This window comes from Rhynchophorus ferrugineus, unplaced genomic scaffold (genome assembly GCF_030347505.1).
Source record: "Rhynchophorus ferrugineus isolate W39M unplaced genomic scaffold, kcgeb_rfMv2 rfM1, whole genome shotgun sequence".
NCBI lineage: Eukaryota > Metazoa > Arthropoda > Insecta > Coleoptera > Curculionidae > Rhynchophorus > Rhynchophorus ferrugineus.
This window is the reverse complement of record NW_027472580.1, coordinates 57,217,935-57,242,277: the sequence shown is the minus strand read 5'-3', so window position 1 is coordinate 57,242,277 and position 24,343 is coordinate 57,217,935. Positions and strand designations below refer to the sequence as shown.

The following is a 24,343-nucleotide window of genomic DNA, read 5'->3' as shown; positions in this document are numbered from 1 at the left end:
TCACAATGATTTTTTTTTCAAATTAAACAGAAAAAATTCAGAATATAGAAAATTTAATTTTATGTGTTTAGCACGTTTTATATAAAGAACAAATAGAAAAACAAAACATATTTACATATATATATATATATATATATATATATATATATATATATATATATATATATATATATGTATATATGTTATTATATATATCTTAGTCTACTTTTACCAACTAGGGGTTTTTCCGGACTGGACCTACTGTTTAAGGCTGTCGAGTGACCACCTTACCGAGCCTGGTTACTGGCGTGACTGGGATGGTTAGTCCTTGTCGGATTTTCGACCGTTGTGTAAAGACATTTACAGTTACTATCACAAACATAAATTATATCCATGCCCCAGCAGGATTCGAACCCGTAACTATTGCAATAGTAGGTGGATCATTCTGTCGCCTTTACCACTGCGCCAACCAGGCCGGCAAATAAATATATAATTTATATCCTTATATAGAGAAAAATAATAATTCTTATTCTGTAATTTTTCATAAAACATTTATTTTTATTATACATATATATAATCAATAATTGGCCCAATCCCAACAAATTAAATAATCGGGGATTTTTATTCTGGATCTTTCTGGTATGATCCTTTTCCGAACCCGAAGTCAGTATTAATTTTATCATATCTTCAGCAGATGTAACTAGCTTACATTGGCCTTACTTTCAATTTACATTTCATATATGGAGAGCCAGTAATCCACTAGTATTATTTCAAAGCCAACTTACTTTTAATGTACTTTTAAAATTTTCAGTTCCCAAGTCAGAAAACATATATTTTTAGAATTTTTTTTATCCACTTAAAATTAATTATCTTATTATAAAAAATTACGAAAAATTATTAATAAATGGTCCTCTAATTTTGTAAATTAGCTTCTATTATTTATTTTTGTTAATTTATATCCGTGAATAAATTATTGTTTAAATGTCTAGTGTATTCGAGACGTATTCGTATTTGCATACATTTAAAACAATAGTTTTTTTAAATCGACTATCTCAGACATGCCTCTATCATAACTTCCTAATATATAATAGCTGTAAATTAGATATTAATAGATATGCCAAAACTAACCTATGTCATGTATCAATTATAGGTAAAATGTAAAACTATTATATAAGCTCTCTGAAAACATTTTTCGTCAGATGTTGACTTGCCGACGCTCATATTTTAAACTCGTTTTGTATTATATGCATACGTTATCAAACAAATTATGAATTGGCTTTTAAAGCTTTTAAAGTAAATTATATTAAGAATGGCTATATTTAGGATATACTCGTAAAAAGTCAATATATAGAAAAGCTTATCTTATTTAATATACTTTGTGGCATTTTAATTTTAAAAAGGGTCACGATTAGAAACGTTTAAATTGGGTAGATTCCGACATTATCTCAAAAAAAGTGATATCGCAATAATAAAACGTTTACAAATAAAATTTCGTATCTGCTCTACACCGCTAACATGCCAACAACAAAAGAAACACTTCTTGGAACCTTTGCTGACGACACAATTCTTATGGCAAAAGATATATCTCTGCCTAGGGCAATAGAAAAAATGCAAGTGGCCGTCAATAAAACCTACAAATAGACGAAAGATTGGAAAATTCAACTTAATAGCTCCAAATCTGTCCACGTTAATTTTGCATTGAGGCGAACTAATAAAAAATTAATTATATCACTCAATGGATGCCCGATTCCTCAAGCAGAATCAGCTAAATACCTTGGAATCCATCTTGACGGTAGATTAAATTTTAAGCATCACGTTAGACAAAAAGCAAAACACATTAGAACCAAAATAAAACAACTATACTGGTTAGTCGGAAGATACTCTCGTCTTGATCTAAAATCAAAGAGGTTGATCTATAATACAATTATAAAGCCAATTTAGACCTATGGGGTGTAAATATGGGGTTGCACTAAAAATTCAAATCAACTAGTCATACAACGCTGTCAAAACAAGGTTCTTCGATTAATTACCAATGCCTATCGCTATGTAACTAATGAAGAACTGCACGATGACCTGGAAATCAAATGGATTTGCGAAATGTTCCAAGATTTCGCCTTGAAACACGAAAGAAGATTACTAAATCATACTAACGTGGAAGCAATACAACTACTGGACAGCGCGCAGGATGTCAGGAGATTGAAACGAACAAAACCATACGAACTTATATAAAGTGTATATACTTAATGTAAACTATAGCTATTAGTTAATAATTAATAAATAATTATAATTTTATAATTGAGGAATACATACTGATATTTTCTCGTACTCGTCTTGCTTGTTAATTAATCCAAGTACGTAGGAAAAGTAGTAATAAATTAATTGCAAATTAAGATTGTACTAAGCGTATCTAATAAAGATGTTATAAAAAAAATAAAATTTCGAATCAGAGTAAACATTTGTTTAACAATAACTTAAATTAAATTTTAAAGAACTTAAACTTTATAGCTTCATATAAAATATTCAGTAGCTTTCAAATATGACATTAAACTACCTCTGATTTTAAATTTTAAAACATGTTATTTCGGACAAACTACATCACAAAGAATATAGAATTTTGAAAAATTACATCCTAAAAACCCTTTTCAAATTTTTTTGTAGTACTGTAGGAATGTTCGTCGGGTCGATCGGTCGGTCGAAACGTGTGGCTGCCGCTGCGGTTATCTATCAGAACACTCACTACTATTTTTGGAAGGAATTTGCACGGGAACTAAAAACACTGGTTGAATCAAAGTTGTTTATTTTAACTTACGATTGATACATGTGGTCGATGGGAGGATTGACAGGATATTAGGTTAAGGTGAAGGAAGTACGGTAGCGCTGTGGAAGTGGTACTGTTACAGGGGGACGGTGATAAGAAAAGAGCGAGACGTCGTCGTGATGGCCTTTTATACTCCAGAACTGCATGGTACCAATCCACCGGCGTTGCCAACCTTTGTAGTTGTTGATGGTGAATTGGTGGTGGCCTAAAGGGTCGTGGCGGTCGCCACATAACTCCCCTCCTAGTGGAACAGCCGTGGAACGTACCTATATGTGGTGCAAGTTCCGGAATGCACCCGAAAGTCACGCAAACAAACGCCCGGGGACTGCTGATGAGATGGGGATCCCAACCTGAGCGAGGAGTTTTACGGGATCAGCTGCCATCGGAGCTGTAGCAGGACGTCGTTCGTCTTGAGGCGTTTAGCTTTGTTTGAGGGTACCTGTAAATGTGTTACGTGTCCCGTTTCGTGATGCGAGGGTGCTCATGTGTTGCTGGTATACATGATGGGCTTCTGTGGTTTTCGTCCATCAGGCTAGTCTCGTGGGATGTCGTCGACCACGTGATGTTGATGAGTTCCGTTCCTCGTGCTATCCTTCCATGCACGTGTCAAGCACCTGTCGAGTGGCTTATGTTGAGTTGATTTACCTGTTAGGCACTTTGATCACGTCGGGGTCACCAATTGTAGGAATGTTCGTCGGGTCGATCGGTCGGTCGAAACGTGTGGCTGCCGCTGCGGTTATCTATCAGAACACTTACTACTATTTTTGGAAGGAATTTGCACGGGAACTAAAAACACTGGTTGAATCAAAGTTGTTTATTTTAACTTACGATTGATACATGTGGTCGATGGGAGGATTGACAGGATATTAGGTTAAGGTGAAGGAAGTACGGTAGCGCTGTGGAAGTGGTACTGTTACAGGGGGACGGTGATAAGAAAAGAGCGAGACGTCGTCGAGATGGCCTTTTATACTCCAGAACTGCATGGTACCAATCCACCGGCATTGCCAACCTTTGTAGTTGTTGATGGTGAATTGGTGGTGGCCTAAAGGGTCGTGGCGGTCGCCACAGTACAATGCTAAAGGTACTTCAATGTTATTATATGTATGTTAGGAGGGTATATAGAAATTATTATAATTGTTATTACTAAATTTATGTTGAGCATAATTTATGACAACTAAGTACGATTATTAATTAAGTTGCATATGGTGCATAAAAACTATAGAATAAACTTAAATATATTTTACATTAAACATATATCAAATAACAGTAATTTTGTGTATTCATAATTTCTCTTAAAATTATATCACTTATATGGATCTATGACTATAATAATTAAGCGTTATATTTTGGCTCATAGTCTTCAGCCGGACTTTAGTAAACATGCAAAAAAAATATCGTTCGTATAAAATGAACATATCTTATCGTAATGAAACACGAAGAAGAATTTTGAATAAGATTTAATTTCCATTTCATTATAAATATTATTATTAAAATACCTGTATCTTTGGCCCATTCTGTATATCTTCTGTATTCAGCTGACGTACCAATAGCGTGTCATCGCATGACTATCCGATATCAACAAGGAACCTCCAACTTCATCACAATAAAATCCATTTGCGATTGAAATATGGTGTTTCAAGGCAAATGAAACAGAATTTACTAATACACGTTTATCCACCATAGAAAGACCTGCCCTAAATATTAAAAATCATGAAGTAATAAATCCTAAAGATCATGGCCTTAGAGTGAAATAGATGTATTGGTCTATATGGAGTAAATATAAATTATCCTTAGGTAACAAGTTATTCCTGTATAAGTAATTTGTTAGCCCTATTTGAATGAATGATATCGAACTATAGGATACTACTAACAAATTTATCATAGCCATCCTTCAGAGATTACGAAGTTAAGTGCTGCGAACCATACTTGACGCCTCTAACATACGAATTCAGCGCGATATCCATAGAACCCATACGAGTGTGATATAAAGTGCCAGTGTAAAGTATTCCACAAAACTGTCTTGGTCCGGATCATTTAGCAAACGTTTACTGTCATCCGATCTGATCAATAATCACATAAAATTGTTTTTAGTATAACATAGGATTGTAATAATTTAAGTACTATTTTATAAGTTTGTACGGTAATCTTCAAAATATGTGCATTAATCAGATTGGTTGGTAGTAAACGTTTTAATGTTCGTATTGCCCTCACATTAGGGGCGTTGGACACCGAAAAAGTATCAATATTTCAAAAAGTATCGATATAATGTTTTCCATATTTTTAAAAAATATCGATATTTATAACAAGTATAATTTTTTTTTTGTAATATATCGATATTTTTAAGAAAAAATAAAAATTGTGAAATATTAGCCTAAAAATTATATATTTTATTTCTAAGTATTTTAAAGAGTGGTGATATTTTTGATTAAAATTAAAATTAAGTACCAATTTTAAAGGTTTATTAAAAACTATATCTAATTTATTTTGCATCCCTACATCACATACTACTGTACAGTAGCTGATTAGCTACTGTCCAGTTAGTGAGTGCAATGACGCTCTTTCAATTCTTCTCTTCAATTATATATATCCGTTATAACTTCTAAAGGGATATCACGTTATATCATTTCATTAGAAACGTACTACTTAGGTATGGCAGGCAATATTTTGTCTAGGTAATGATTAGTATCTACAGTAATACCTTGTTAAGCCTAAGTTGTTTTTGTCTATCAAGAATGTGTTTCTTTCCACATAGGCGTCAATCTAGATGCACACCAAGATATTCAGCATCCTTAACCTGGAGAACTATTAACCGGTGGGTATCTTCTTTCAAACCAGATAAAAGTTACTGTTGTGGTTCTTAACCCACAATTTCTGTTCACCAAATATTAAACTAATTTTCTAACTCTTTATGGACTTTATTCACCAATTTTAATTAGTATACATACTATGCTAGTCGACTTATTTCTTCCTGTACATGTTGATTCTTCACATTACGCTTTTTAATTCTTAACTTAATATAACCTCACTTCTTAATACCTTAACATATCTTCGTGTGTCATATATAAACCAAAATATAACAATTGTCAAGGGGATCAGACTCACCTGGCAAACCACAGAATACAGAAGTATGACCTATAAGCATGTAATTTCCAAATAATATAGCCTTTTATAGTTAAGGACGCGCTGCACCTTGGAAGGATGTCTTTCAAAAGATAAAATATACATAATTTAAACCAAATTTATATTTCAATTATAGATTGTTTATTGGTAGCGGTAACTTGTGATACCCCACGAATAAGTTCCCCACTGTTTGTCTTTAGTATCACTGTCCGTACTTCCATGCCTATACTATATTTTATTTTACAAAGTTTCGTCCACTTTTACTATAAGGAAGGTAACATTTTATCCTTGATTATAATTCGGTCTCTCACTTTATTCTGCCATTGATTGTAGTTCATTCAAATAGCATTTGTAAATGTTGATACGTAAAAACTTTAAAGTTTTTTAGTCTAAAAAGTTACTAAGAGTTAGCTTACTTAGGTTATATTTTTACACAAAATAGCAAAATTCTGCCAAAAAAACGAGATGGCGTTAATATATTAAGTCTGTGGGTTTCGATATAATACAACGATATTTTATTTATTCATGTTTTTATTTTATTTTTAATTGCATTTTAAAGCAATATGGCGTTCTTCGACAACATTTAAATCGGAAATTAAAAATAATTAATGGAACAAAAAAACAATTTCAGCTTTATATGACTACAGAAATGTAATTTCTATAACATATACATGCAGATATATGGATTTGTGTTAATATATAGTAATACTTATATATAGTAACTCATTTCTCCTTAATATTTTCTACATTACAAACAGCGTTAAATCGTATCACATGTACTCCATAAGAGAAAAGTTTTTCCCATTCAATTTCACCATAGCCTTTTTTCTAATTTCTGTCTAATTTCAACGATCAACGTAATCTTTGGCAGATTGTTTTATATATGAACCAACTTATTTCAATATCATCCAACTGTTTTTGCATCAACATAATCTTGCAAGCACAAAATACAGTTTCGATACTTTGGGTATCAACAATATACATATCAACAATATACGTATCAACATCGACAGTGCTGTAACGGATACAACAGAACATAATTATGAATTATAGAGTACAATGTAAAATAATTATTTAAGCTGACAAAAAATCGAATTACAAATACGATATTTCAGATATGTTAAAAGCGTCCCTTAGAGCTATTGGGTACTTGCATGTACTATGACCTTTTTTCATTTTAAAAAGGTACTTGCACTGATCTAAATAAGTAGTAATCGGAATCTAATGAATACGCTGGGTGCGACTGAACTTTAGGCTTCAACGGAGAATCCTTCACAACCCTTATTACGTGTGGCCCAACGTTATTATGCAAGAAAATGAACAATACGTCATTCAATCTGTTCAATCGGTAGATAGCTGAACTAATAGGTTCATTCGGTTTTTATATCTCATATTGCATAGATAGATATTGCGAATCGATATTAATATAATAGCTCATTATGATAAGAAACCCCTTGCCAATCCTACCATATGCTCAAGTATTTTTGACTCTTTAAACTCTAATATTCGTATTCGGTGTCTTTATCCACTTTATCCGCCAGTCTCAATACGCCACAAAAAAACAATTATTGTTGTGGCAAGTAGCATTATCAGTAAAATCGTATGATAGCTATATCAACAACAGAGATCTGAGAGAACAGCATTGCTAAGTTTCTAAGATGTAAAAAATATCATAACTGCAATTTTGAGCATTCTGTGGTCTGTTTATAGTGAATAACTGAGTAATACTATATGGAACTATTATTTTATATAAACAAGTATCAAAACAATCGAATTTTTCAGTAAAGTTAAGTGGTTTAGCAGTTGTTTACATTACGCATGTTATTTTACATTAAGTTATTATTTACGCACCTAATAATAAACAATAGTCCCACTTGGTCGTTTATTTTTGAATTACTCCAACTTAAGCTGTTGAAATTATACATCAATAAATTGTGATCTTTTCTCAATATTTATGTAAAATATAAATATAATATATATATTTGTTTTAGAAAATCCAACATTAACACTTGAATGCGTTGGTCACAGGACACATGTCAATATACCCACCATCATACAAGGGCAGCTATATTACTTCGATCTGTTTGCCATCAACAAACAATCAAACTTTACCTATTTATTAGACTACGCAACCAAGAAAATCGATCTGAAGAATAAGTTTGTCACACTCAAGGATGGAAAGTTTGCGAACATAAAGAAAATCACCAAAAAAGCCATCTTTAAATTCAAGGTTTATATAATATTTGTATATAATGTATCTTTGAATTAATTATGACGATTTTTTAGTAAATTTAGCACTTTATTTCGCATATATTGTTTTTGAAAAGATTGTTCAATTCGATTATTCTATTCTTCGTGGTACTGCCCAATACGTAGCCGTGATCACAATAAATTTTAATCGTCAGATTAAACACAATTTCTTCTAATACTCCACTTAAATCATTTAACTGAAGTAATGTCAAAACGTTAGGAGCAAAAATTAATTTAGAAATTACGTGCTAATGAAAGAACTTTCATAAAAAATTAAATGTCATACCTTAGTTCCTTCATCCATTGTGAATTTCTCAAAATTGATTCACAGATACTCTTTAAAATTAACTTAATTTTATTTATATTTAGTTTTGTAATTTTAATTTTAATTAACTTAATTTAGTTAATAGTTATTCTATAGAATTCTTTATTATTTTCTAGGTTGGAAAACACGCAGGAGATCATTTGAACCTATATATCATTCCGTGTGGAAACTATATTTACTTAGATATCAAATTAAAACAGGTTGTTGTTATTCGTCAAGTAAAAATTGAAAGTTTCAAAAACATAACAATACCTAATGTGATAAAAGGAAATAGATACATTATTAAAGTAATTATCCCACAAGATAATTTCATCCATACTGGAGTTGAAGTAAGTATATATTGTTTTAGCTAAAAGCAAAGACATGCCTATAAAATCCGCATTCACCTATATGTATTTTTATACATTTTTCACTATTAGTCAAATAAATTAAATGATATTCCAAAAATCAACTATAATGAGCATTCGTTCAAAAAGTGTTAAAAAATATTTTGTCTAAAAGTTTAAATATTCCAGAAACTTATAATAAGTAGTATAACTTAAAACTTAATAGTAAATTAGAGAACCTGATATATTTAGTCGAGAATAACTTATCGCCTAATATTTATATAATATATAGGATGTTGATTATGAGGCCTATGTATCGTGATCACTAAAACCTCCGAGTATTATTGATACTAATATAAAACCAAATAATAAATATACTATGTAGTTTAATTCAGTTTGGATAAAACTACAAACTTTATGTATTTATTTTCAAGAGGTGCATTATACGGATGCCTTAAAAGAATTTCGACTAAGTTTTCAATATTTCGACTAAGTTTTCAATGAAGCTTATGAAGTCTTAATAATTAAGTATCAGCTGCCTAATAGGTAAGTCCGTATTCCAAATTTCAATCCCATAGCGAGTGGCGAGGGATCTTCAATGTATTTAACAATCCAAGACGCTTGATATGATAATGTGAGTGATGAATTAAAAATTTATGAATTAAGGCCTCAATGAAAACGATTGTTTCAAGAACAACTTCTACTAATATTGGAAATATTTTCTCGACAGCGTGGACCAAACAACGAAATTTTCAGTTTACACCACCATTTTTATCCAGAAGGTTATGTTACAATTAAACAAGTAGCACTAACCCAAAAAGAGACATCAAGCATAAAAAATATTTCTTTGGTAGATTTTACGTTTTTATGCCTTGAATTATAAAACTATATAAAAATGAATGGAATATATTTGAAGGGTATTGTACACCAAAAATAAAACTCGCTAAAATGATTATTTTGATTCATATAGGCATTTTTCCGATTAGTGAGTGAGAAAAATGGGTGATATGTTTTCATTACACACTTAACAAAAAAAGTGATTTTTATAAACGTCGCCGGTCCGAATCTTGGAAAGGAAATAAAAATATTTTCTCAAAGATGACGACTATTTGAAAAATAAGCCGCCTATATTTTTGTCTTTCTCAATTTTTTTAAAATTGTTAAAATACCAAAATATATAATTCCCGGGATAGAGAGATATACAAGGACACCTTTCACTAAATACTTAGTGATATCCCACTATGGCTCGGTCTTATATTAAGAGAATAAATAAAACTATTCCAATGCTCATTTACTTTAAAATAACTTTAACAATTTTTTCAAAAATAAAGCTAATTAATTAATTGCAGTATTTTCTAAGAAATTAAATAACCCTTTTTGTCTAAAAAAAATATAATCACTTGTCAATCAAAAAATTAATGAAAATATGAATGTATAACTAGCAGAGGAAATATAACATATATTTCATAAACATTTTGAATATGGAGGGTTTAAAGTAGGTATCTCATTTGTAACATTTTTAATGTTACATAAACATACTGTGAAGACAAGTTGCTTCCAATAACCAGGACCGCGTCAGTCACGTGATATAACATATCTCTTCTGCAGAAACGACCAGTAAAATTATTTGTGTATCCCCTAATCTTCGTCCGCTAGCTGTTATACCCTAGACCCCAATACTTGTGCCAGTGACTAGGGTTGCTTTTTAAAACCTGTCTGTTTATAAATTATAATAGAGATACCCTATTATATCCTTGATCGACTTTTTCTGGGCTTCAGCTTTTATACTTTTGAAGGAATGTTTCGAGTAATAACGATAGAAACAATTGCCAATGAAACGTAAACCTGTGAATGTAATGAATTAAAATGTAAAGGGTTTAGAACAACAACAAGAATTAGTTTTATCCTGCTCTATTTTGTTTTAATATAACCGAATACCTATATTACATTGTACACCTTTCATTCATCATATCTCGCAACCTAACATATCATATTATTATTATTATATATTATTGACTATATATAGTTATTAACTATATATAATTATTAGCTGTATATATATATGCTGTTTTACAATTATACAATGAAATCAATTTTAACAAAATGACTGTATCGAAAGTGCTTCACATAATTCAAAATATAATTTGAAACTATGTCTTTTACTATCCTTAAATATTTACAATATTTTTATTTCTAGATACTTGCAACAACCAAACCGTACGTAAGTTCCCCCTTACCAACACTTCCTCAAAATACTTCCGTTATTGAATATGAATCATTAAAAAGATGCGACAGTGTAACAATAGGATGGATGCCATCGCCCAGTAATACCAAATGATTTTTTTAAATAGTTATTACGAATGTTTTTTCCTTATAGATGAAGCCAGTGTCACTTATTGTCTAGTCGTCAAGGAAGGCAATATCAAAGAAATCGAGGAATACAACCCACCGAATCTGTGCGGTTTAGAAAATCGGTTGAAAAAATCGTTGGATTTTGCTTTAAAATACTGTATGCCACCGAACAAGAAAAATCAGTAAGTATAAACATTTTGAAATATTTTAAGCCCAACCTTGGAATTAATACAATGGCAAAAGTGTAACAACGCATGTTATACTCGACTATATATCGACATAACATACTACTTTTGATATTGTTGTACATTTCGCCTTTGTTGAACAGTAAATATGGTACTGTTTATAGTAAATATAGTGCTGTAATTACCCTTAATAGTTCAAAACTACTGGTTTTCAAACCTAGTTTAAATAATACTAGTTGGAAGATATATTTTACTATAAAAATAATGCAAGTTACATATATATTGATTTATTAGTTTTATTTACACATTACCATACATGTTGTGTTCTTTTATCAAATACAACAAATTAATCAATAATTAATTGTAAATAAATTATAATGTATATATAACAGGAACAATAATCTCTAATAGTACATGAAATGTATAGTTATAACATATACGACAATCTTCACCAATCTTCACTTCGACAATCTCAAGCCAATAAGTTTTTACATTATTAATTCAGATGTCTCAACCACATTCAAGTGTTAATTAATAACATAAATATAGTAGTATTATATATACTTCAATATATTTAACAAATAAGTAACAAATTGAAACATTACTATTAATTTATGTAAAATAAATAGTTTAGTGGCAATAATTATAATATGTAAATATATGTACCCTCTTATTTTAATAAAATATATATAATAGGTGTAAAAAGTTTAAAATTCTGTCTCAAGTTTAAAATTAGACAAATTCTCTATGAAGACTTTCAATTATTCAATTATATCTATCTATTTGAATCAAAAAAAAAGTATATAATGGAATCAAAATGAAAGGAATGACAACAAAAGATAAAACATATTTTTTGAACACAACATTTCTATACCTACGTATTAAAATCCATCAAGTAACACCTGGAAACACTCAAATTGAAAATTTCGGCTACATCAACATTCCCTAGATGTTCCACGCCACTTATTTTTAAACAATGAGAACAAAATGATGATAAATAAAATATCATCAAGTCACATACGGTATTTAACATATGTACACATGTATAGGACATACGGTATTCAACTATTGAGCACAACAAATAACAGCAATATTAAAATATGGAAAAGATTTCAGACCCAAACATTAAGGAACATGGTCTATATTCCTCAAGCATGAGCAACAGATACATGTGTCTAGATCTCAATATGAGCACAGTGAAGTAGGATATAAGTTAGCATATCATAAAATATCAGAGGAGACTTGCACAACATAAAATGAGACTGCATTGGTGATGAGTGGAGTAGGAGGACAACGCACGCGAGGATCAAGAAACACGATATCCCCAGTCTCGACAACAGAATAGGCAGAATGATGAAAGCAGCGCCCACTGAAACAATCTCATAAAAATATAAGAAACAAAAATTTTAATAGTTAGACAACAAAGTGGCTTAATATTTTGAAACAGATTGGCATGGCGCACAATAGAGAAAGAAGAAAATCATTTAAAATTAACTATCTTATAAAAAAGGTACACTACAATTTAATTCCACCAAATGTTAGAACTGATACAAATATTTGTAACTTTCAAGGAGCTGCATTTTATTTATTCTTAGGAATATTTTGGCTGATCATTTATTAAGACGGTTTAAATAGCATCAGTTCCATATATATGAACACTATAAAAACCGCCAATTACATATAATAGAGATGTCAGATGAAAACTAAATCTAGGAAGATGCTTACTGCTTATCCAAGCGTGAAAATCGAACATTGTACCAAACACTTAGGAGGTTGAGTGATAGGATACAGGATTGGCCATCTTCGTCAGTCATTGCCATTTGAGAAATCTCAGTCAACAATGGACGACGAATTGCTAACGGTAATAAAATCGTTAACTAGGACTGATCAAGTGAAACAGAAATGATCAAGGACGGCGTGGAAACTTTTTTTTTTAATACCTTCAACAGGAAAAAAACCAATAATTGTACCATTGTTGAAAAAGTGAGACAGTAATCTAAGACTATCAATTGTCGAAAAAATATATTTATGAAAATTATATAAATGAGATTTTAACGAAATCGCAAAATCCAAAACGGGAAGTACAGTCATACTGAATCGTGATTATCTATATATTCACACTCTACCAGTTTATGAGGACAAGTATTAGACGAAGAAGGCGTGCTGTTGTCGTTTTTATTTATTCTCGTTCTGCTTTCGACTTAAATTTTTTTTTGAGTTGCTTTATAATATGAACATGCACCGCTAAAAATTATTCAACTTCTTGAGGCACCTTATAACGTTTCCATATACGAGTACAAAATGATTTGTCAAATTTATGTAAGATCCGAGCCGGTGTTCGACAAAGAGATATCGTATCTCCACTGATTTTTAACATAGTAGTAGATGCGATGACACTAGTGACTTCTTGATCGATCTAATATTCGCTGAATATAGCGCTCAACATATATGAGGCTTCTAGCATTCTTCATGATATAGTTCGCATTGCAGAAAAATATGACTTGAGATTTAATGGAAAAAAGGACCAAATTATGAATAGTTAATGGAACGCCTGCCATTTGAAATCTTAACAGGATCCAGTTAGAGCAAATGCAGGAGTTCAAGTACATCGGATCAATAATACAGGAATAGAAAGTGGCATCTACTTTCGAAGAAATAAAACAAATCAGCCAACCTGCATAATATTTTGATTATCTAAGATGGCACATATGGAAGAGAGTAAACACTTACTACGTAAAATACTGACTCTTTCGAATTCTTATCTTACCAATCCTTCTTTATAGCTCCGAGACTTGTTGCAGTCTGATATTTGTATGCTTGCGATCTTTCAAATGCGATGCGTAGAGCAAATGCGATGCATAGAGCAACAACCATTGCATAGTTAAGGAAATATCCAAAAATGTTAATTGTAATGATTCTGACGCATCTGGCGCATGAAAGGTTTTTTACAGAAAATTTAGATGATCACAGATAAGCTTTGAATGAAACACGCCACGAACAGCTTCGAAAAGATTTGAAGCAAGACTATAGAAAATAATCTGAAATATAGGAGACTAAGATTGTCCGTAGCTAGAATATTATGACCGATCATTAACTATGGCAAAATTTGGTGAAGAATATTCTTATATAAATTCTGCGGCTCTATATTGGTTATAATATTTATAATATATTTGACTTACATTTGTATATATGATATTATTTAATATGTTCTAGTTTTATAATAGGTTTCTTAGGCATTGATATACCTTTGGTACCGAGCCTGCTAATCCTGAAAATCTTTCTGGAAGGTAACGAATTGAACGCAATGCTTAGACATCGCTGACAATAATAAGGGAGCATACAATAATCTTCCAATTCCATTCACTCTTTTTCTGTAGTAGTTTTGTTTCTCTTATAAAAAAACAGACAGCATCAATGTGTTGACACATTATATCTTTACAATTATATAAATTTAAACATATTTTTAATTTGCAGTCCTTTTCGCATATCGCACAGAAATTACGTCATATTGCTCAATGTTTTCATATTATTTAACACGAATAAACATTTGTTCCTTAGCAATCTACAAAATTACTAAATAATTAGTATTACTAAATTATAAAATCTTGCCTATAATTCATATTTTATGCGGGTATTATTTGCTGCTAATGTTTTTTCTTAAGTAATAAATAATTATATAAACTAGTCTAGGAATAATCTAAACATAAAATTAATTAAAAACTTCCACCTAACAAATAATCTCATAAACAACAACGCGTCGGTACTGGGCACTAAAATGATAAGCGTAAAAACTATTTGTAAATATTTAAGAATGCTCAAGAGTATGGAATCGTTGAAGATTACAATATGCTGAAGAAGAGCTGTGTGCTACCGTACATTACCGTGATATTGAAATACAGGTGTTCTCGAAATCACCGCAAATTATTTCTTAGAACCCCATAAAAATGCATATTAAAGTTGTTGTTCCTTTCATTCCGATACAGCGCAACCATCGCCTTCTATGTATTTCCTTTCTGCATGGTATTTACCCAAAGGCATCTGTTAACATAGTCATGGTTTAACCACAGTATTCTAACAGACCCCCAAAATTGATTAGTGATATACCTTTTCAACTTCGATATAACCATGAATATACCTAAGTCCTTAGTATATTTTTAGATTATTATTAGTCCTTAGTATATTCACAATATTTTAAAAAAGTGTGGATGCAATATAAATATAGTAAATATCAATAATAAAAATAACCCCGAGAAAACTCTATTAAGAAGCTTCAATATATATAGATAAACACACATTTTCATGCTTTATTTACAATAACTTTAAAATTGAACCAAATAATACAGTTAATTATTGGCAACAAGATTTGTTATTTCTATGTTACAACCCTAAGTAGCAAATTAAGAGATACATAATAATTTTCATTGTTAATGTTAAGAACAAATAATTATATAAATTAAGCAGCCCGTAGTTATTTCTTCAGAAACTTATTTTCTATTTATCAAAATATATATAAACATTAAAAATTACTATAACTATATCTATAGATGACGGCATAGTACAAACAGATATAATATTATTAATTATACATAAACAGTTTTGATAAAATATATTAAACATTATTGTTAGATATTGTACAAGCAATTATTTACAGGTACTATTTTCTCTTTCAGGTCAATAATTACTGAAAAAATAACCAATTTAAGATCAGGAAGAAGTTATACGATACTGGTGACCATAAAGAAACCAAAAGGAAGAACATTGTCTTATAATGTATTATCAGTAGATACCCTAAGTTCATGTCAAATAAATTCCTATTAAAAAGCATTAGTATTATTAATATTGGGTATTGTATTATTTGAAACATTTATTGAGCCATAAAATTTATGGTTAGAGATACAAGCTGTTGCAGTGTTAATAGCACGGTTGTGGGTGCTTTTATGTATCTAACAACCATATAAAACTTAACGTTTAGTACCTCTTACGATAAGTAACAACATATGGCGCTTTTGCTGATATACGACTTATTAATATCGTTCTGTAGATGTCCTATTATTGAAATTGTATGCCTGAGGAGGGAATTCACTAAAACCTTTCAATCGCTCGACTGTAATAGGCGTTAACAATTTATGTCGAGGAAGCGACTGTATGCCACCCATTACTTCTTCTACCACTGGTTTTCCTTTCTCGAATTCTTCAAATTCAGCGTTAGTAAAGCAACAACAACAAATTTTGCAAACAAAATCGCTAATTTTCTTCCACGCTTGTAAAGTCTGGTTCAGATATGTGTAGAGGAATGGATTCAATGCACAATTCAACAAGTTCAATCCGGTAAAGGCGAATGTTAACGTCCAAATGATATTTCCTCGGCTCCTATAAAGTATTTTGTACATCCAAAATAGCCAGTGAGGCATTCGACAGCCGATAAATGCTAGTATTAGTACAATAACGACCTTAAAGGTTCGTAACTTCCGCTCTACTTGAACGTTTCTTTTTTTACATCCATTTTTGACGTAACGGCTGGAATTATCAGAGAAAGAATTATTGTCCGTCTCTATTGGCCTGGTAGATAATCTGGTTGATAACGGTTTCCTATGACGCCATACCATCACCGCTATTTTAAAGTAAAACCAGAAAAACATCGATATCACTGGGAAGAAAAATAATATGTTGATGATGATGTAATAAACTTTAATGCCACTCCTTGTAACTGTACTTCCGGTACAAAGATAAACATTTCCACTTGGGATACGTAATGGCACGTGAAAATAAAATGTCGCCATAGGATATGATATTCCTGAAACAAAAATAAAATAATCTATGAATTTTTTTTTAATTATCGATATTTTGTATTTTTTTAATATTCTTTAAACATACTTTTCTGCATAGTAATATATAAAGTGAACCATATTTTTGTAGATATTTTATACAAATAATTTATACTTTAATCAAGACAACAATACCAATTATTTATAAGGAACCGATTCCTTTTACCGATTCTAACTCGAAAATTTTATTAATAGTTCTATTTTCTTGAAATATGTTTAAAACAATATAACGGCATCAAACCTTTATAATTATACAGTTACTGGAATTATAAAGACAACTTAATAACTGATATAGTTATATATATAATTTATATAGCTGTATAACAAATAAATATATTTTTTCTACCATAATTTGTTTAAAATCTGTAAAAAAATCAACAAACACCAAAACTTCCGTGTACCAAATACTATGAATAATCCATATCAGTTTCAACCAAACAATGTTATTTTTAACAAACCAAGGTTTAGTTATATTTTTAAACAGAAGCAGAAGAAGAAACTTGTTCCAACAAAGTGATCAAATATAAAAAGTTGCGACCACGCACGCATCCCTGGTGGGGATCGAACCCACGACCTTTGGATTAGAAGTCCAACGCGCTATCCGCTGCGCTACAGGGACTATGAGTTTTATGCTACCTGCGATATTGACATGTTTAAAGCTATACTTTTATTTAAAATATTTTTTTGATTAATAATTTTTGTTCATTTTTTCTTGCTTTGTGTCAATCAATAGTAGTGTTTACTTTATTAATACTACGATAATATTTATATCATTAATTAACATAAAAAAATTTATTATTTATTCATTTACGAATCTTATTGATAATTGAGATTTCTATAATAAAAACTAAAATAAAATTAACTAAATCAAATATATATATTTTTTATCACTATTAGATCGTAACACACTATACGTCGCCGATAGGCAATAGATTTTTTAAATGGGCCTTAACGTCATATTAATATTTGATCATATGGGAAATTTAACAAGTTAAGAGTAGCCAAGATAGAGACTTAGCTACTGATATGATATGGTCTTATTTTTTTTATATTTGTAACTACAAAAAATCCATGTTCCCTATTGGTAAAAAAGCATGCAAACTTGGACTTAATTATCAATTAATTTATTATCTCTTGTTCATAATTAAAGCATTTGTTTAAATACATTACAGATTCGAGCAAAAAATAAATCATTTTCAATATGGTAAAATCAAATTTAAGACATATAAACCTTAGAAAACAAATATAATACTACTACATCGTTTAATTACCTGTACAAATTGTCCATAATGTTAACGTACTAACCAAGCACTTCCATAAACTTGGATCCCACTTTCTGCTGAGGGCGTGAATTACACTATGGTATCGATCCAAAGCAATTATTACTAAAGCTATTGAACTAGCCAAATTGCCCAAAACCTGAAGAACTGGTATTGCATGGCAGAGAAATTCGCCATAAGACTATAAAAATCGTATTATAAAATGTTGATATATATATATATTTATATATATATATATATATATATATATATATATATATATATATATATATTATATATATATGTATATATATATATATATATATATATTATATATATATATATATATATATATATATATATATATATATATATATATATATATATATATTAATAGTAAAAGTATCATATTTTTAAATAAGATACTATAACACATTTATCAATTATACTTGAATTGTGAATTTTTTGAGAAGTTAGAAATGGAAATTTCGATAACGATTTACAAGAAAATATGTTGATTTTCATAGTTACTTAAAACAGCAAATCAATCAAATTCTAGGAAAAAAATAACTTTTGCAAGAGGAAATATTTTCGATATAACCACTCAACGTTATTGAATCGCACACATTTGGTAACTTTATTATATTATATGTAATTTTATTGAAGCAGAAATATATGTGTTGTCAGTTTGTAATTATGATATAGAAACCACACCATGTTCAGATTTCAACTAAAATCCGCTGAACATTCATGAAATACTAGGGAAACCTGAAAAAAAAGAGAATATTCTATCGATAAAAATATGTAAATTTAAATAAAATTGAAATGGGACTCCTGAGTAACCGAAAAGTACAAATCAAACGAATCTATTCCAAGATCGCTATCTATCACAATTAGTTTAACTAGTTGAGTTGGACTAGTGTTGAAATAAAAATTATCCTTATTAAAACAAATCTATAATGACTGAGATTTTCAAACAAGTCCATTTGATTTTACAAACCATCATATTTAGCCATTTCCTTCTATAAATCTCAATCAACGCACAAAAATAAACTGACTCAAAAACGAACTTCGCCATTTTTATTCATATATTGCTTCATTTTATTCATTATTGATCAAAACTATGGAGAATCGTAATGTTTATAAATAGCAACGAATAAAATAGACTCAACAAATTGATGGTGGTAAATTGATGAAAACTATGTTTCGATGCGCGTTAATTAACTAATAAAATATAAAATTCAAGGCAGATAAAGCTCAAAAGTAAAACCCTCGGTAAAGCCATAAATACATTTAGTATTGTACAGTAGATCCAAACTGACATGTAAAAACTACAACGTAAACGTAGAAATTTAATAAACAGCACACAACACTATCCTTAAAAAGCAATAAAAAGAACATCTTTGCCTAGAAATCTAGAAAAAAGAAGATTAGTACATATCAGCAAGTCCCTTCAACACTAGAAACTGTACCAATAGATAATTTATGAAATTATTTTTTGAGAGGATCCGAAATGTCACTACTACACCGGGTAGTATGCCCAGCGGGCGTCACCTCTTTAGATCCAAATGACAACAACATCGAAAAATATTATTAGCCAAATAAAAAAAAGATGGATGCCAGAGTAGTGAAACTATATAAGAAATTATAGGGGCTGCCAGATGTTTAAATAAACCGAGTACAAACAGCGACATGATGCAGTAGCTAAGATAGTCCATCATATCAAAGATCCCACCAAAGAAAGTTCCTTATTATCAGTTTGTACTAGGGTTTATATTAAAAAACTAAGAACTTAAAATATATTGAGATCACACAGTGTTCATAAATCAACGGGACAACTAGACATTTCAAGTTATTGATGTTTCCATCCCGATCTGGCCCAATAATATTATTAACAGCAGCTTTAATCCCTAAGATAATTCTACATAAAATAATTCTATATATGTGTTAGATAATTCTGACAGACTGGGTCTACATGAACATCTATACAAAACCACGTAAAAAGCGGTTTCATTGACGCAATCTTATCAACTTGAGGATCAAAAACAGAACACCGAAACATTCGAAATCTACTTTCAAATGATAACTAAATAAAAATAAATAATGAGTGCCTTCTGCAATTCTTCTTATAATTTAATGTTCAGTTTACTAAATACTTACTCACCCAAGTCATTAATGGCTTTCCTAATAAATCCAAATAATTCATCGCAAAAACAATCACAGATAAAAGATCCGAGACTGCTAACGATATCATACACGTCTTTTGTAAATATTTATATTTCCTAAAAGCAGTAGCGGATAATAATTTAATGTTTAAATATGTAGATATTTATTATTACTATTACCTGATTAAAACAGATCTAATGGCGAGGAGATTCCCAATGACAGCGATAACAGAAATTATTAAAATATACCAATAGTGAATATCTCTATTTACTTGAATTACTGCCAAGAATTCTTCTGATACGTTGCTACGTTCACTTTCGTCAATCTGTAAATATATACATATTTCAGGAATTAAAAGCAATAGTAAGATTACTATAGAATAATAATAGTAGGAGTTTGAAACAATTGAGTACTAAAAACAAATTGACAACTCAAATTTCATACTTTTTACTCAAAAAGCACATGGCTTTATAACTAACTATTTTTCACTATGTAATAATATTTTTTTAGTTTCATCCCCCAGGCTATATCTAAGGCTTCAGGACCAAACTTAAAAAATATTTTATTAACGTACTCCTACTGGTGCTCTCTATATAAACCTAAAGCTCGACATTTTTCTCACATATAGCTTCGCTATACTAATTCCAAAGGTTTTTGTCTTCGACCTTTGGGTAAGTACGCTGTTATCAAATAGTATTTCGACGTAATGTTCATTCAGGCTCACGTAATGTTTCTTCGAAAACCCTTTAAATTATGAGATGACTATAAATACCTCTAATACACCTTAAGCATTGACAATGTTTCGAAGAATTTGAGCGAATATGTTTTGAAATTTTTGAATTATAATGACACTATATTTCTTTATATAACTTTATAATTGCACACTGTAGGTGCACACTCGTTTGTTTGTTTATAAAATAACGATGTGTTGTATAGTAGTAGTTCGGATTGCCATCCAAGCAATCATCTTTTTTTTTTTTGGCTCTCATAGAAAGTTCCCTTCTGTTCGTTTCTTCGTAATATGCCGTTTGTACTTGAACTTAATAGTCCTAAATACTTTAGTCTGCTCGCTAATTATTGTAAAGGCAGTTATCACTTGCAGGTGTCACTTATATATTTTATAGATGAAATCCAAAAGTGCATAAATGGTGGTATTTAGTTTTATAAACTTTTTCACTTTTTCGACTATATAAAATAATATTATAATCAATAGGCTCCAAATTCCTTAATTTAATATTAATTTCATCTATTATTTCATTGAACAGAGCAGTACTTATAAAAGAACGCACTAAAAAAGCAATCAATAGAATTAATTAGTAATACTAAAAATTGTATATTATTTAATAATAAAAAACCTAGTAATATTTTAATATATATTATTTTAAAATAACATCATATCAGAAATAAGAATTATTTGTATATATAAATTGCTAACTTCAATTAGTGTTGTGTACTTACCCTTGTTATACCTGCCCCCATTTTATCCAATTTCAGCTACGAGTAGATATCGCCTCGCCAACAACTGATACTCAAATTATTAATTGATAATCAATGAAGTAATTAATCGATTTAGGAATCACTGTACTAAAAAGATTTAATGTATTAGATAACATTTACGTAACTTTCTATTACGAGGCCCTTTACATAATATATTCCAATTTCATTCGAAAAAATAAATTAATTAACATAGAAGTTGCATATGTTTTAACCCGCGTAATATCGTACAATAAGAAAATAAAATGCATAGAGAAGATAAAAATTGAAGAATTAAGCTTGTAGTGAGAAAACTAAAAAATAAAAATGCTAAGAAATGGTTCAGAAAATTACTGAATTATTAATGAAAATTTACTATAGAGCATGACAAGAGAAACAAATGCCATAAAATTGACAAATTGGGTTTACTGTACCGATATAAAGAAAAGAGAAAATTATAGAAATGCATCTAAAATTAGTAGTTGATAAGTCGTTGACAGAATAGCAGAGTGGAAAGGAAAAAGTATACAAAACCATATATTTAGTAGAAGACAAATAGTGGAAAAAGTTCAACCCCAAAAAAACAGATATATCTAACATGCATTGATTTAGAAAAAGCTTTTGATAAAATAAATGGAGAAAATTGTTGAATTGATAATTATTGAAATAATTCAGGATATGAACTCTCAGACAATATTATATTAAAAACCTTCAAAATCCAAGTAGGATAAAGACAAGGCGGATGTTTAAACCCAACGCTGTTTATAATATTAATGAATGAAATAATAAAGAAATATCAAAAAAAGTCTAAGTCTCGGAATCTTTTGTAGATGATGTAATAATAACAACCAATAGTTCTAGCTTATCTACACCCACACCTATCGAAAATCTTAAACAGATAGAATGTGACTAAGAGACTATGAAATGATGATGAATACAACCAAAACGAAAGTCATACTGATGGGAGAGCCAGAAGTATCCAAATTGGGGGGGTACAAAAATGGAACAAATAATTCATTTAGGTATCTGGGTATAGGAAACGAAAAAGATGGAGAGGAATACCAGAATTGGAAAAACCATGATTTATACCTTGCTATAAATCGCTAATTTATCAACCAAGTGGAAATATAAAGCCAAACTAAAATCGAAGTATACAAAGCAATTTACAGGCCAAAAGAGAGATGAAATTGAGATACAAACAACACAAAATAAGTATAATAAGCAATCCTAGGATGGATATATCGGAGAAATACATTCCAGAGACAGACAAAACACCCGGCTATGTGGTACAAAAAGTAAATAAATATATTTTCACATTAAATGCTTAAACCAAAATCCCTTAACACATCAGTTAATTCAGTTTTAAAGAATCAGTTCATTTTCAATCAGAACCATTTCAGGTTAATACAGTGGTTGGTTCGATTTTATTAAAATTTTGACTAGAAATCTGTTCATAATAGCAAACTTATGAAACGATTTTCAAGTGATATTTCCTTTCCACAGATATGGCCTTTATAGACAAATATGTTCTCTTAACGCTCAAATAGTATTCATGTCTTTAACTTTGGTGATATTATTATTTGATGGTAATCTTATTTTTATAAGGTTTACTCATCGTAATTTGGGACCCAACAGTTATACTACAATTGTTTATGGATTTTTAGATTATCAGTGCGTAGGAATATGTTTGCATCATTGCTTATTGGATCATAGGAGATGGATATATATGATGGATGATGGAGATGTTGGATGACAATATGTAAGCTTGTGAAACTCCAAGTATAAACTCCTGTGTTTCTAGTTCACTTCCAAAACAAAAACGAGGTTTATCTTAAATGAAAATTTTATAATCAACTAAACTTACGTAATATGACTGTTTTGAGGCCTTAAATATATCGGAAGATAGTTTCTTCACAATTCTACTTCGGAATAAAACATTTATCTTAATTATACTGGACTTATTTTTATTATAATAACTTATTATGGGAAAGTTAATTTACAATTATTATATAATAGGTTTCATACAACTGTTTTTATAATATTATTTAATAGGTACACACATTTCCAACACCTTTTCATTGACTTTAATTATGCAAAAACATCACCAGTTACAAAATAAATAAACTTCATCTATGTAAATATTAGACGCTTGCATATATTTTGTACAGCGACATCTATTGGTTAATATGCGAAATACCGATCTAAGCAGCTCAATCTAACTTAAATGTTTCTCTATGGTTTTCACTTTTCTCTACATTATGTAGA

General features: G+C 30.0%; 2 protein-coding genes and 1 non-coding gene across 7 annotated transcripts in view; 1 reads left to right on the top strand and 2 right to left on the bottom strand.

Annotated features, from left to right (window-relative positions):
- The window catches only part of LOC143198776 (protein NDNF), an 81,505-nt gene extending 65,326 nt beyond the window's left edge, over positions 1-16,179 (top strand). For all 5 annotated transcript variants that reach the window (XM_076408270.1, XM_076408279.1, XM_076408261.1 and 2 more), the window contains 5 exons: positions 7,909-8,147; positions 8,609-8,821; positions 11,016-11,142; positions 11,196-11,352; positions 16,026-16,179. In XM_076408270.1, coding sequence (XP_076264385.1) covers positions 7,909-8,147; positions 8,609-8,821; positions 11,016-11,142; positions 11,196-11,352; positions 16,026-16,173 — 884 coding nt within the window. In that variant the 3' untranslated portion in view covers positions 16,174-16,179. The remainder of the gene's footprint in view (positions 1-7,908; positions 8,148-8,608; positions 8,822-11,015; positions 11,143-11,195; positions 11,353-16,025) is intronic.
- A 79-nt stretch (positions 16,180-16,258) lies between these two features.
- Positions 16,259-22,084, bottom strand: LOC143204558 (arg8-vasotocin receptor-like). Its single transcript, XM_076417194.1, has 5 exons — positions 22,064-22,084; positions 20,785-21,017; positions 20,604-20,721; positions 18,452-18,641; positions 16,259-17,149 (listed from the first exon to the last, which is right to left on the bottom strand). Exons 1-5 carry the CDS (start codon positions 22,082-22,084, stop codon positions 16,380-16,382), a joined length of 1,332 nt encoding a protein of 443 aa, XP_076273309.1. The 3' UTR covers positions 16,259-16,379.
- On the bottom strand, positions 17,727-17,799 carry TRNAR-UCU (transfer RNA arginine (anticodon UCU)). The gene has a single exon. It is a non-coding gene; the product is annotated as a tRNA-Arg (tRNA).
- Positions 22,085-24,343: the final 2,259 nt, after the last annotated feature.

Excerpts from the sequence above, each read along its gene's own strand:
- LOC143204558 (XM_076417194.1), bottom strand. The coding sequence starts at position 22,084 with ATGGGGGCAGGTATAACAAGG. Across the intron at positions 21,018-22,063 it reads TGGGGGCAGGTATAACAAGG|TACTCAATTGTTTCAAACTC; the intron begins GTAAGTACACAA and ends ATTTGTTTTTAG. Across the intron at positions 20,722-20,784 it reads ATTAGATCTGTTTTAATCAG|GAAATATAAATATTTACAAA; the intron begins GTAATAGTAATA and ends TACTGCTTTTAG.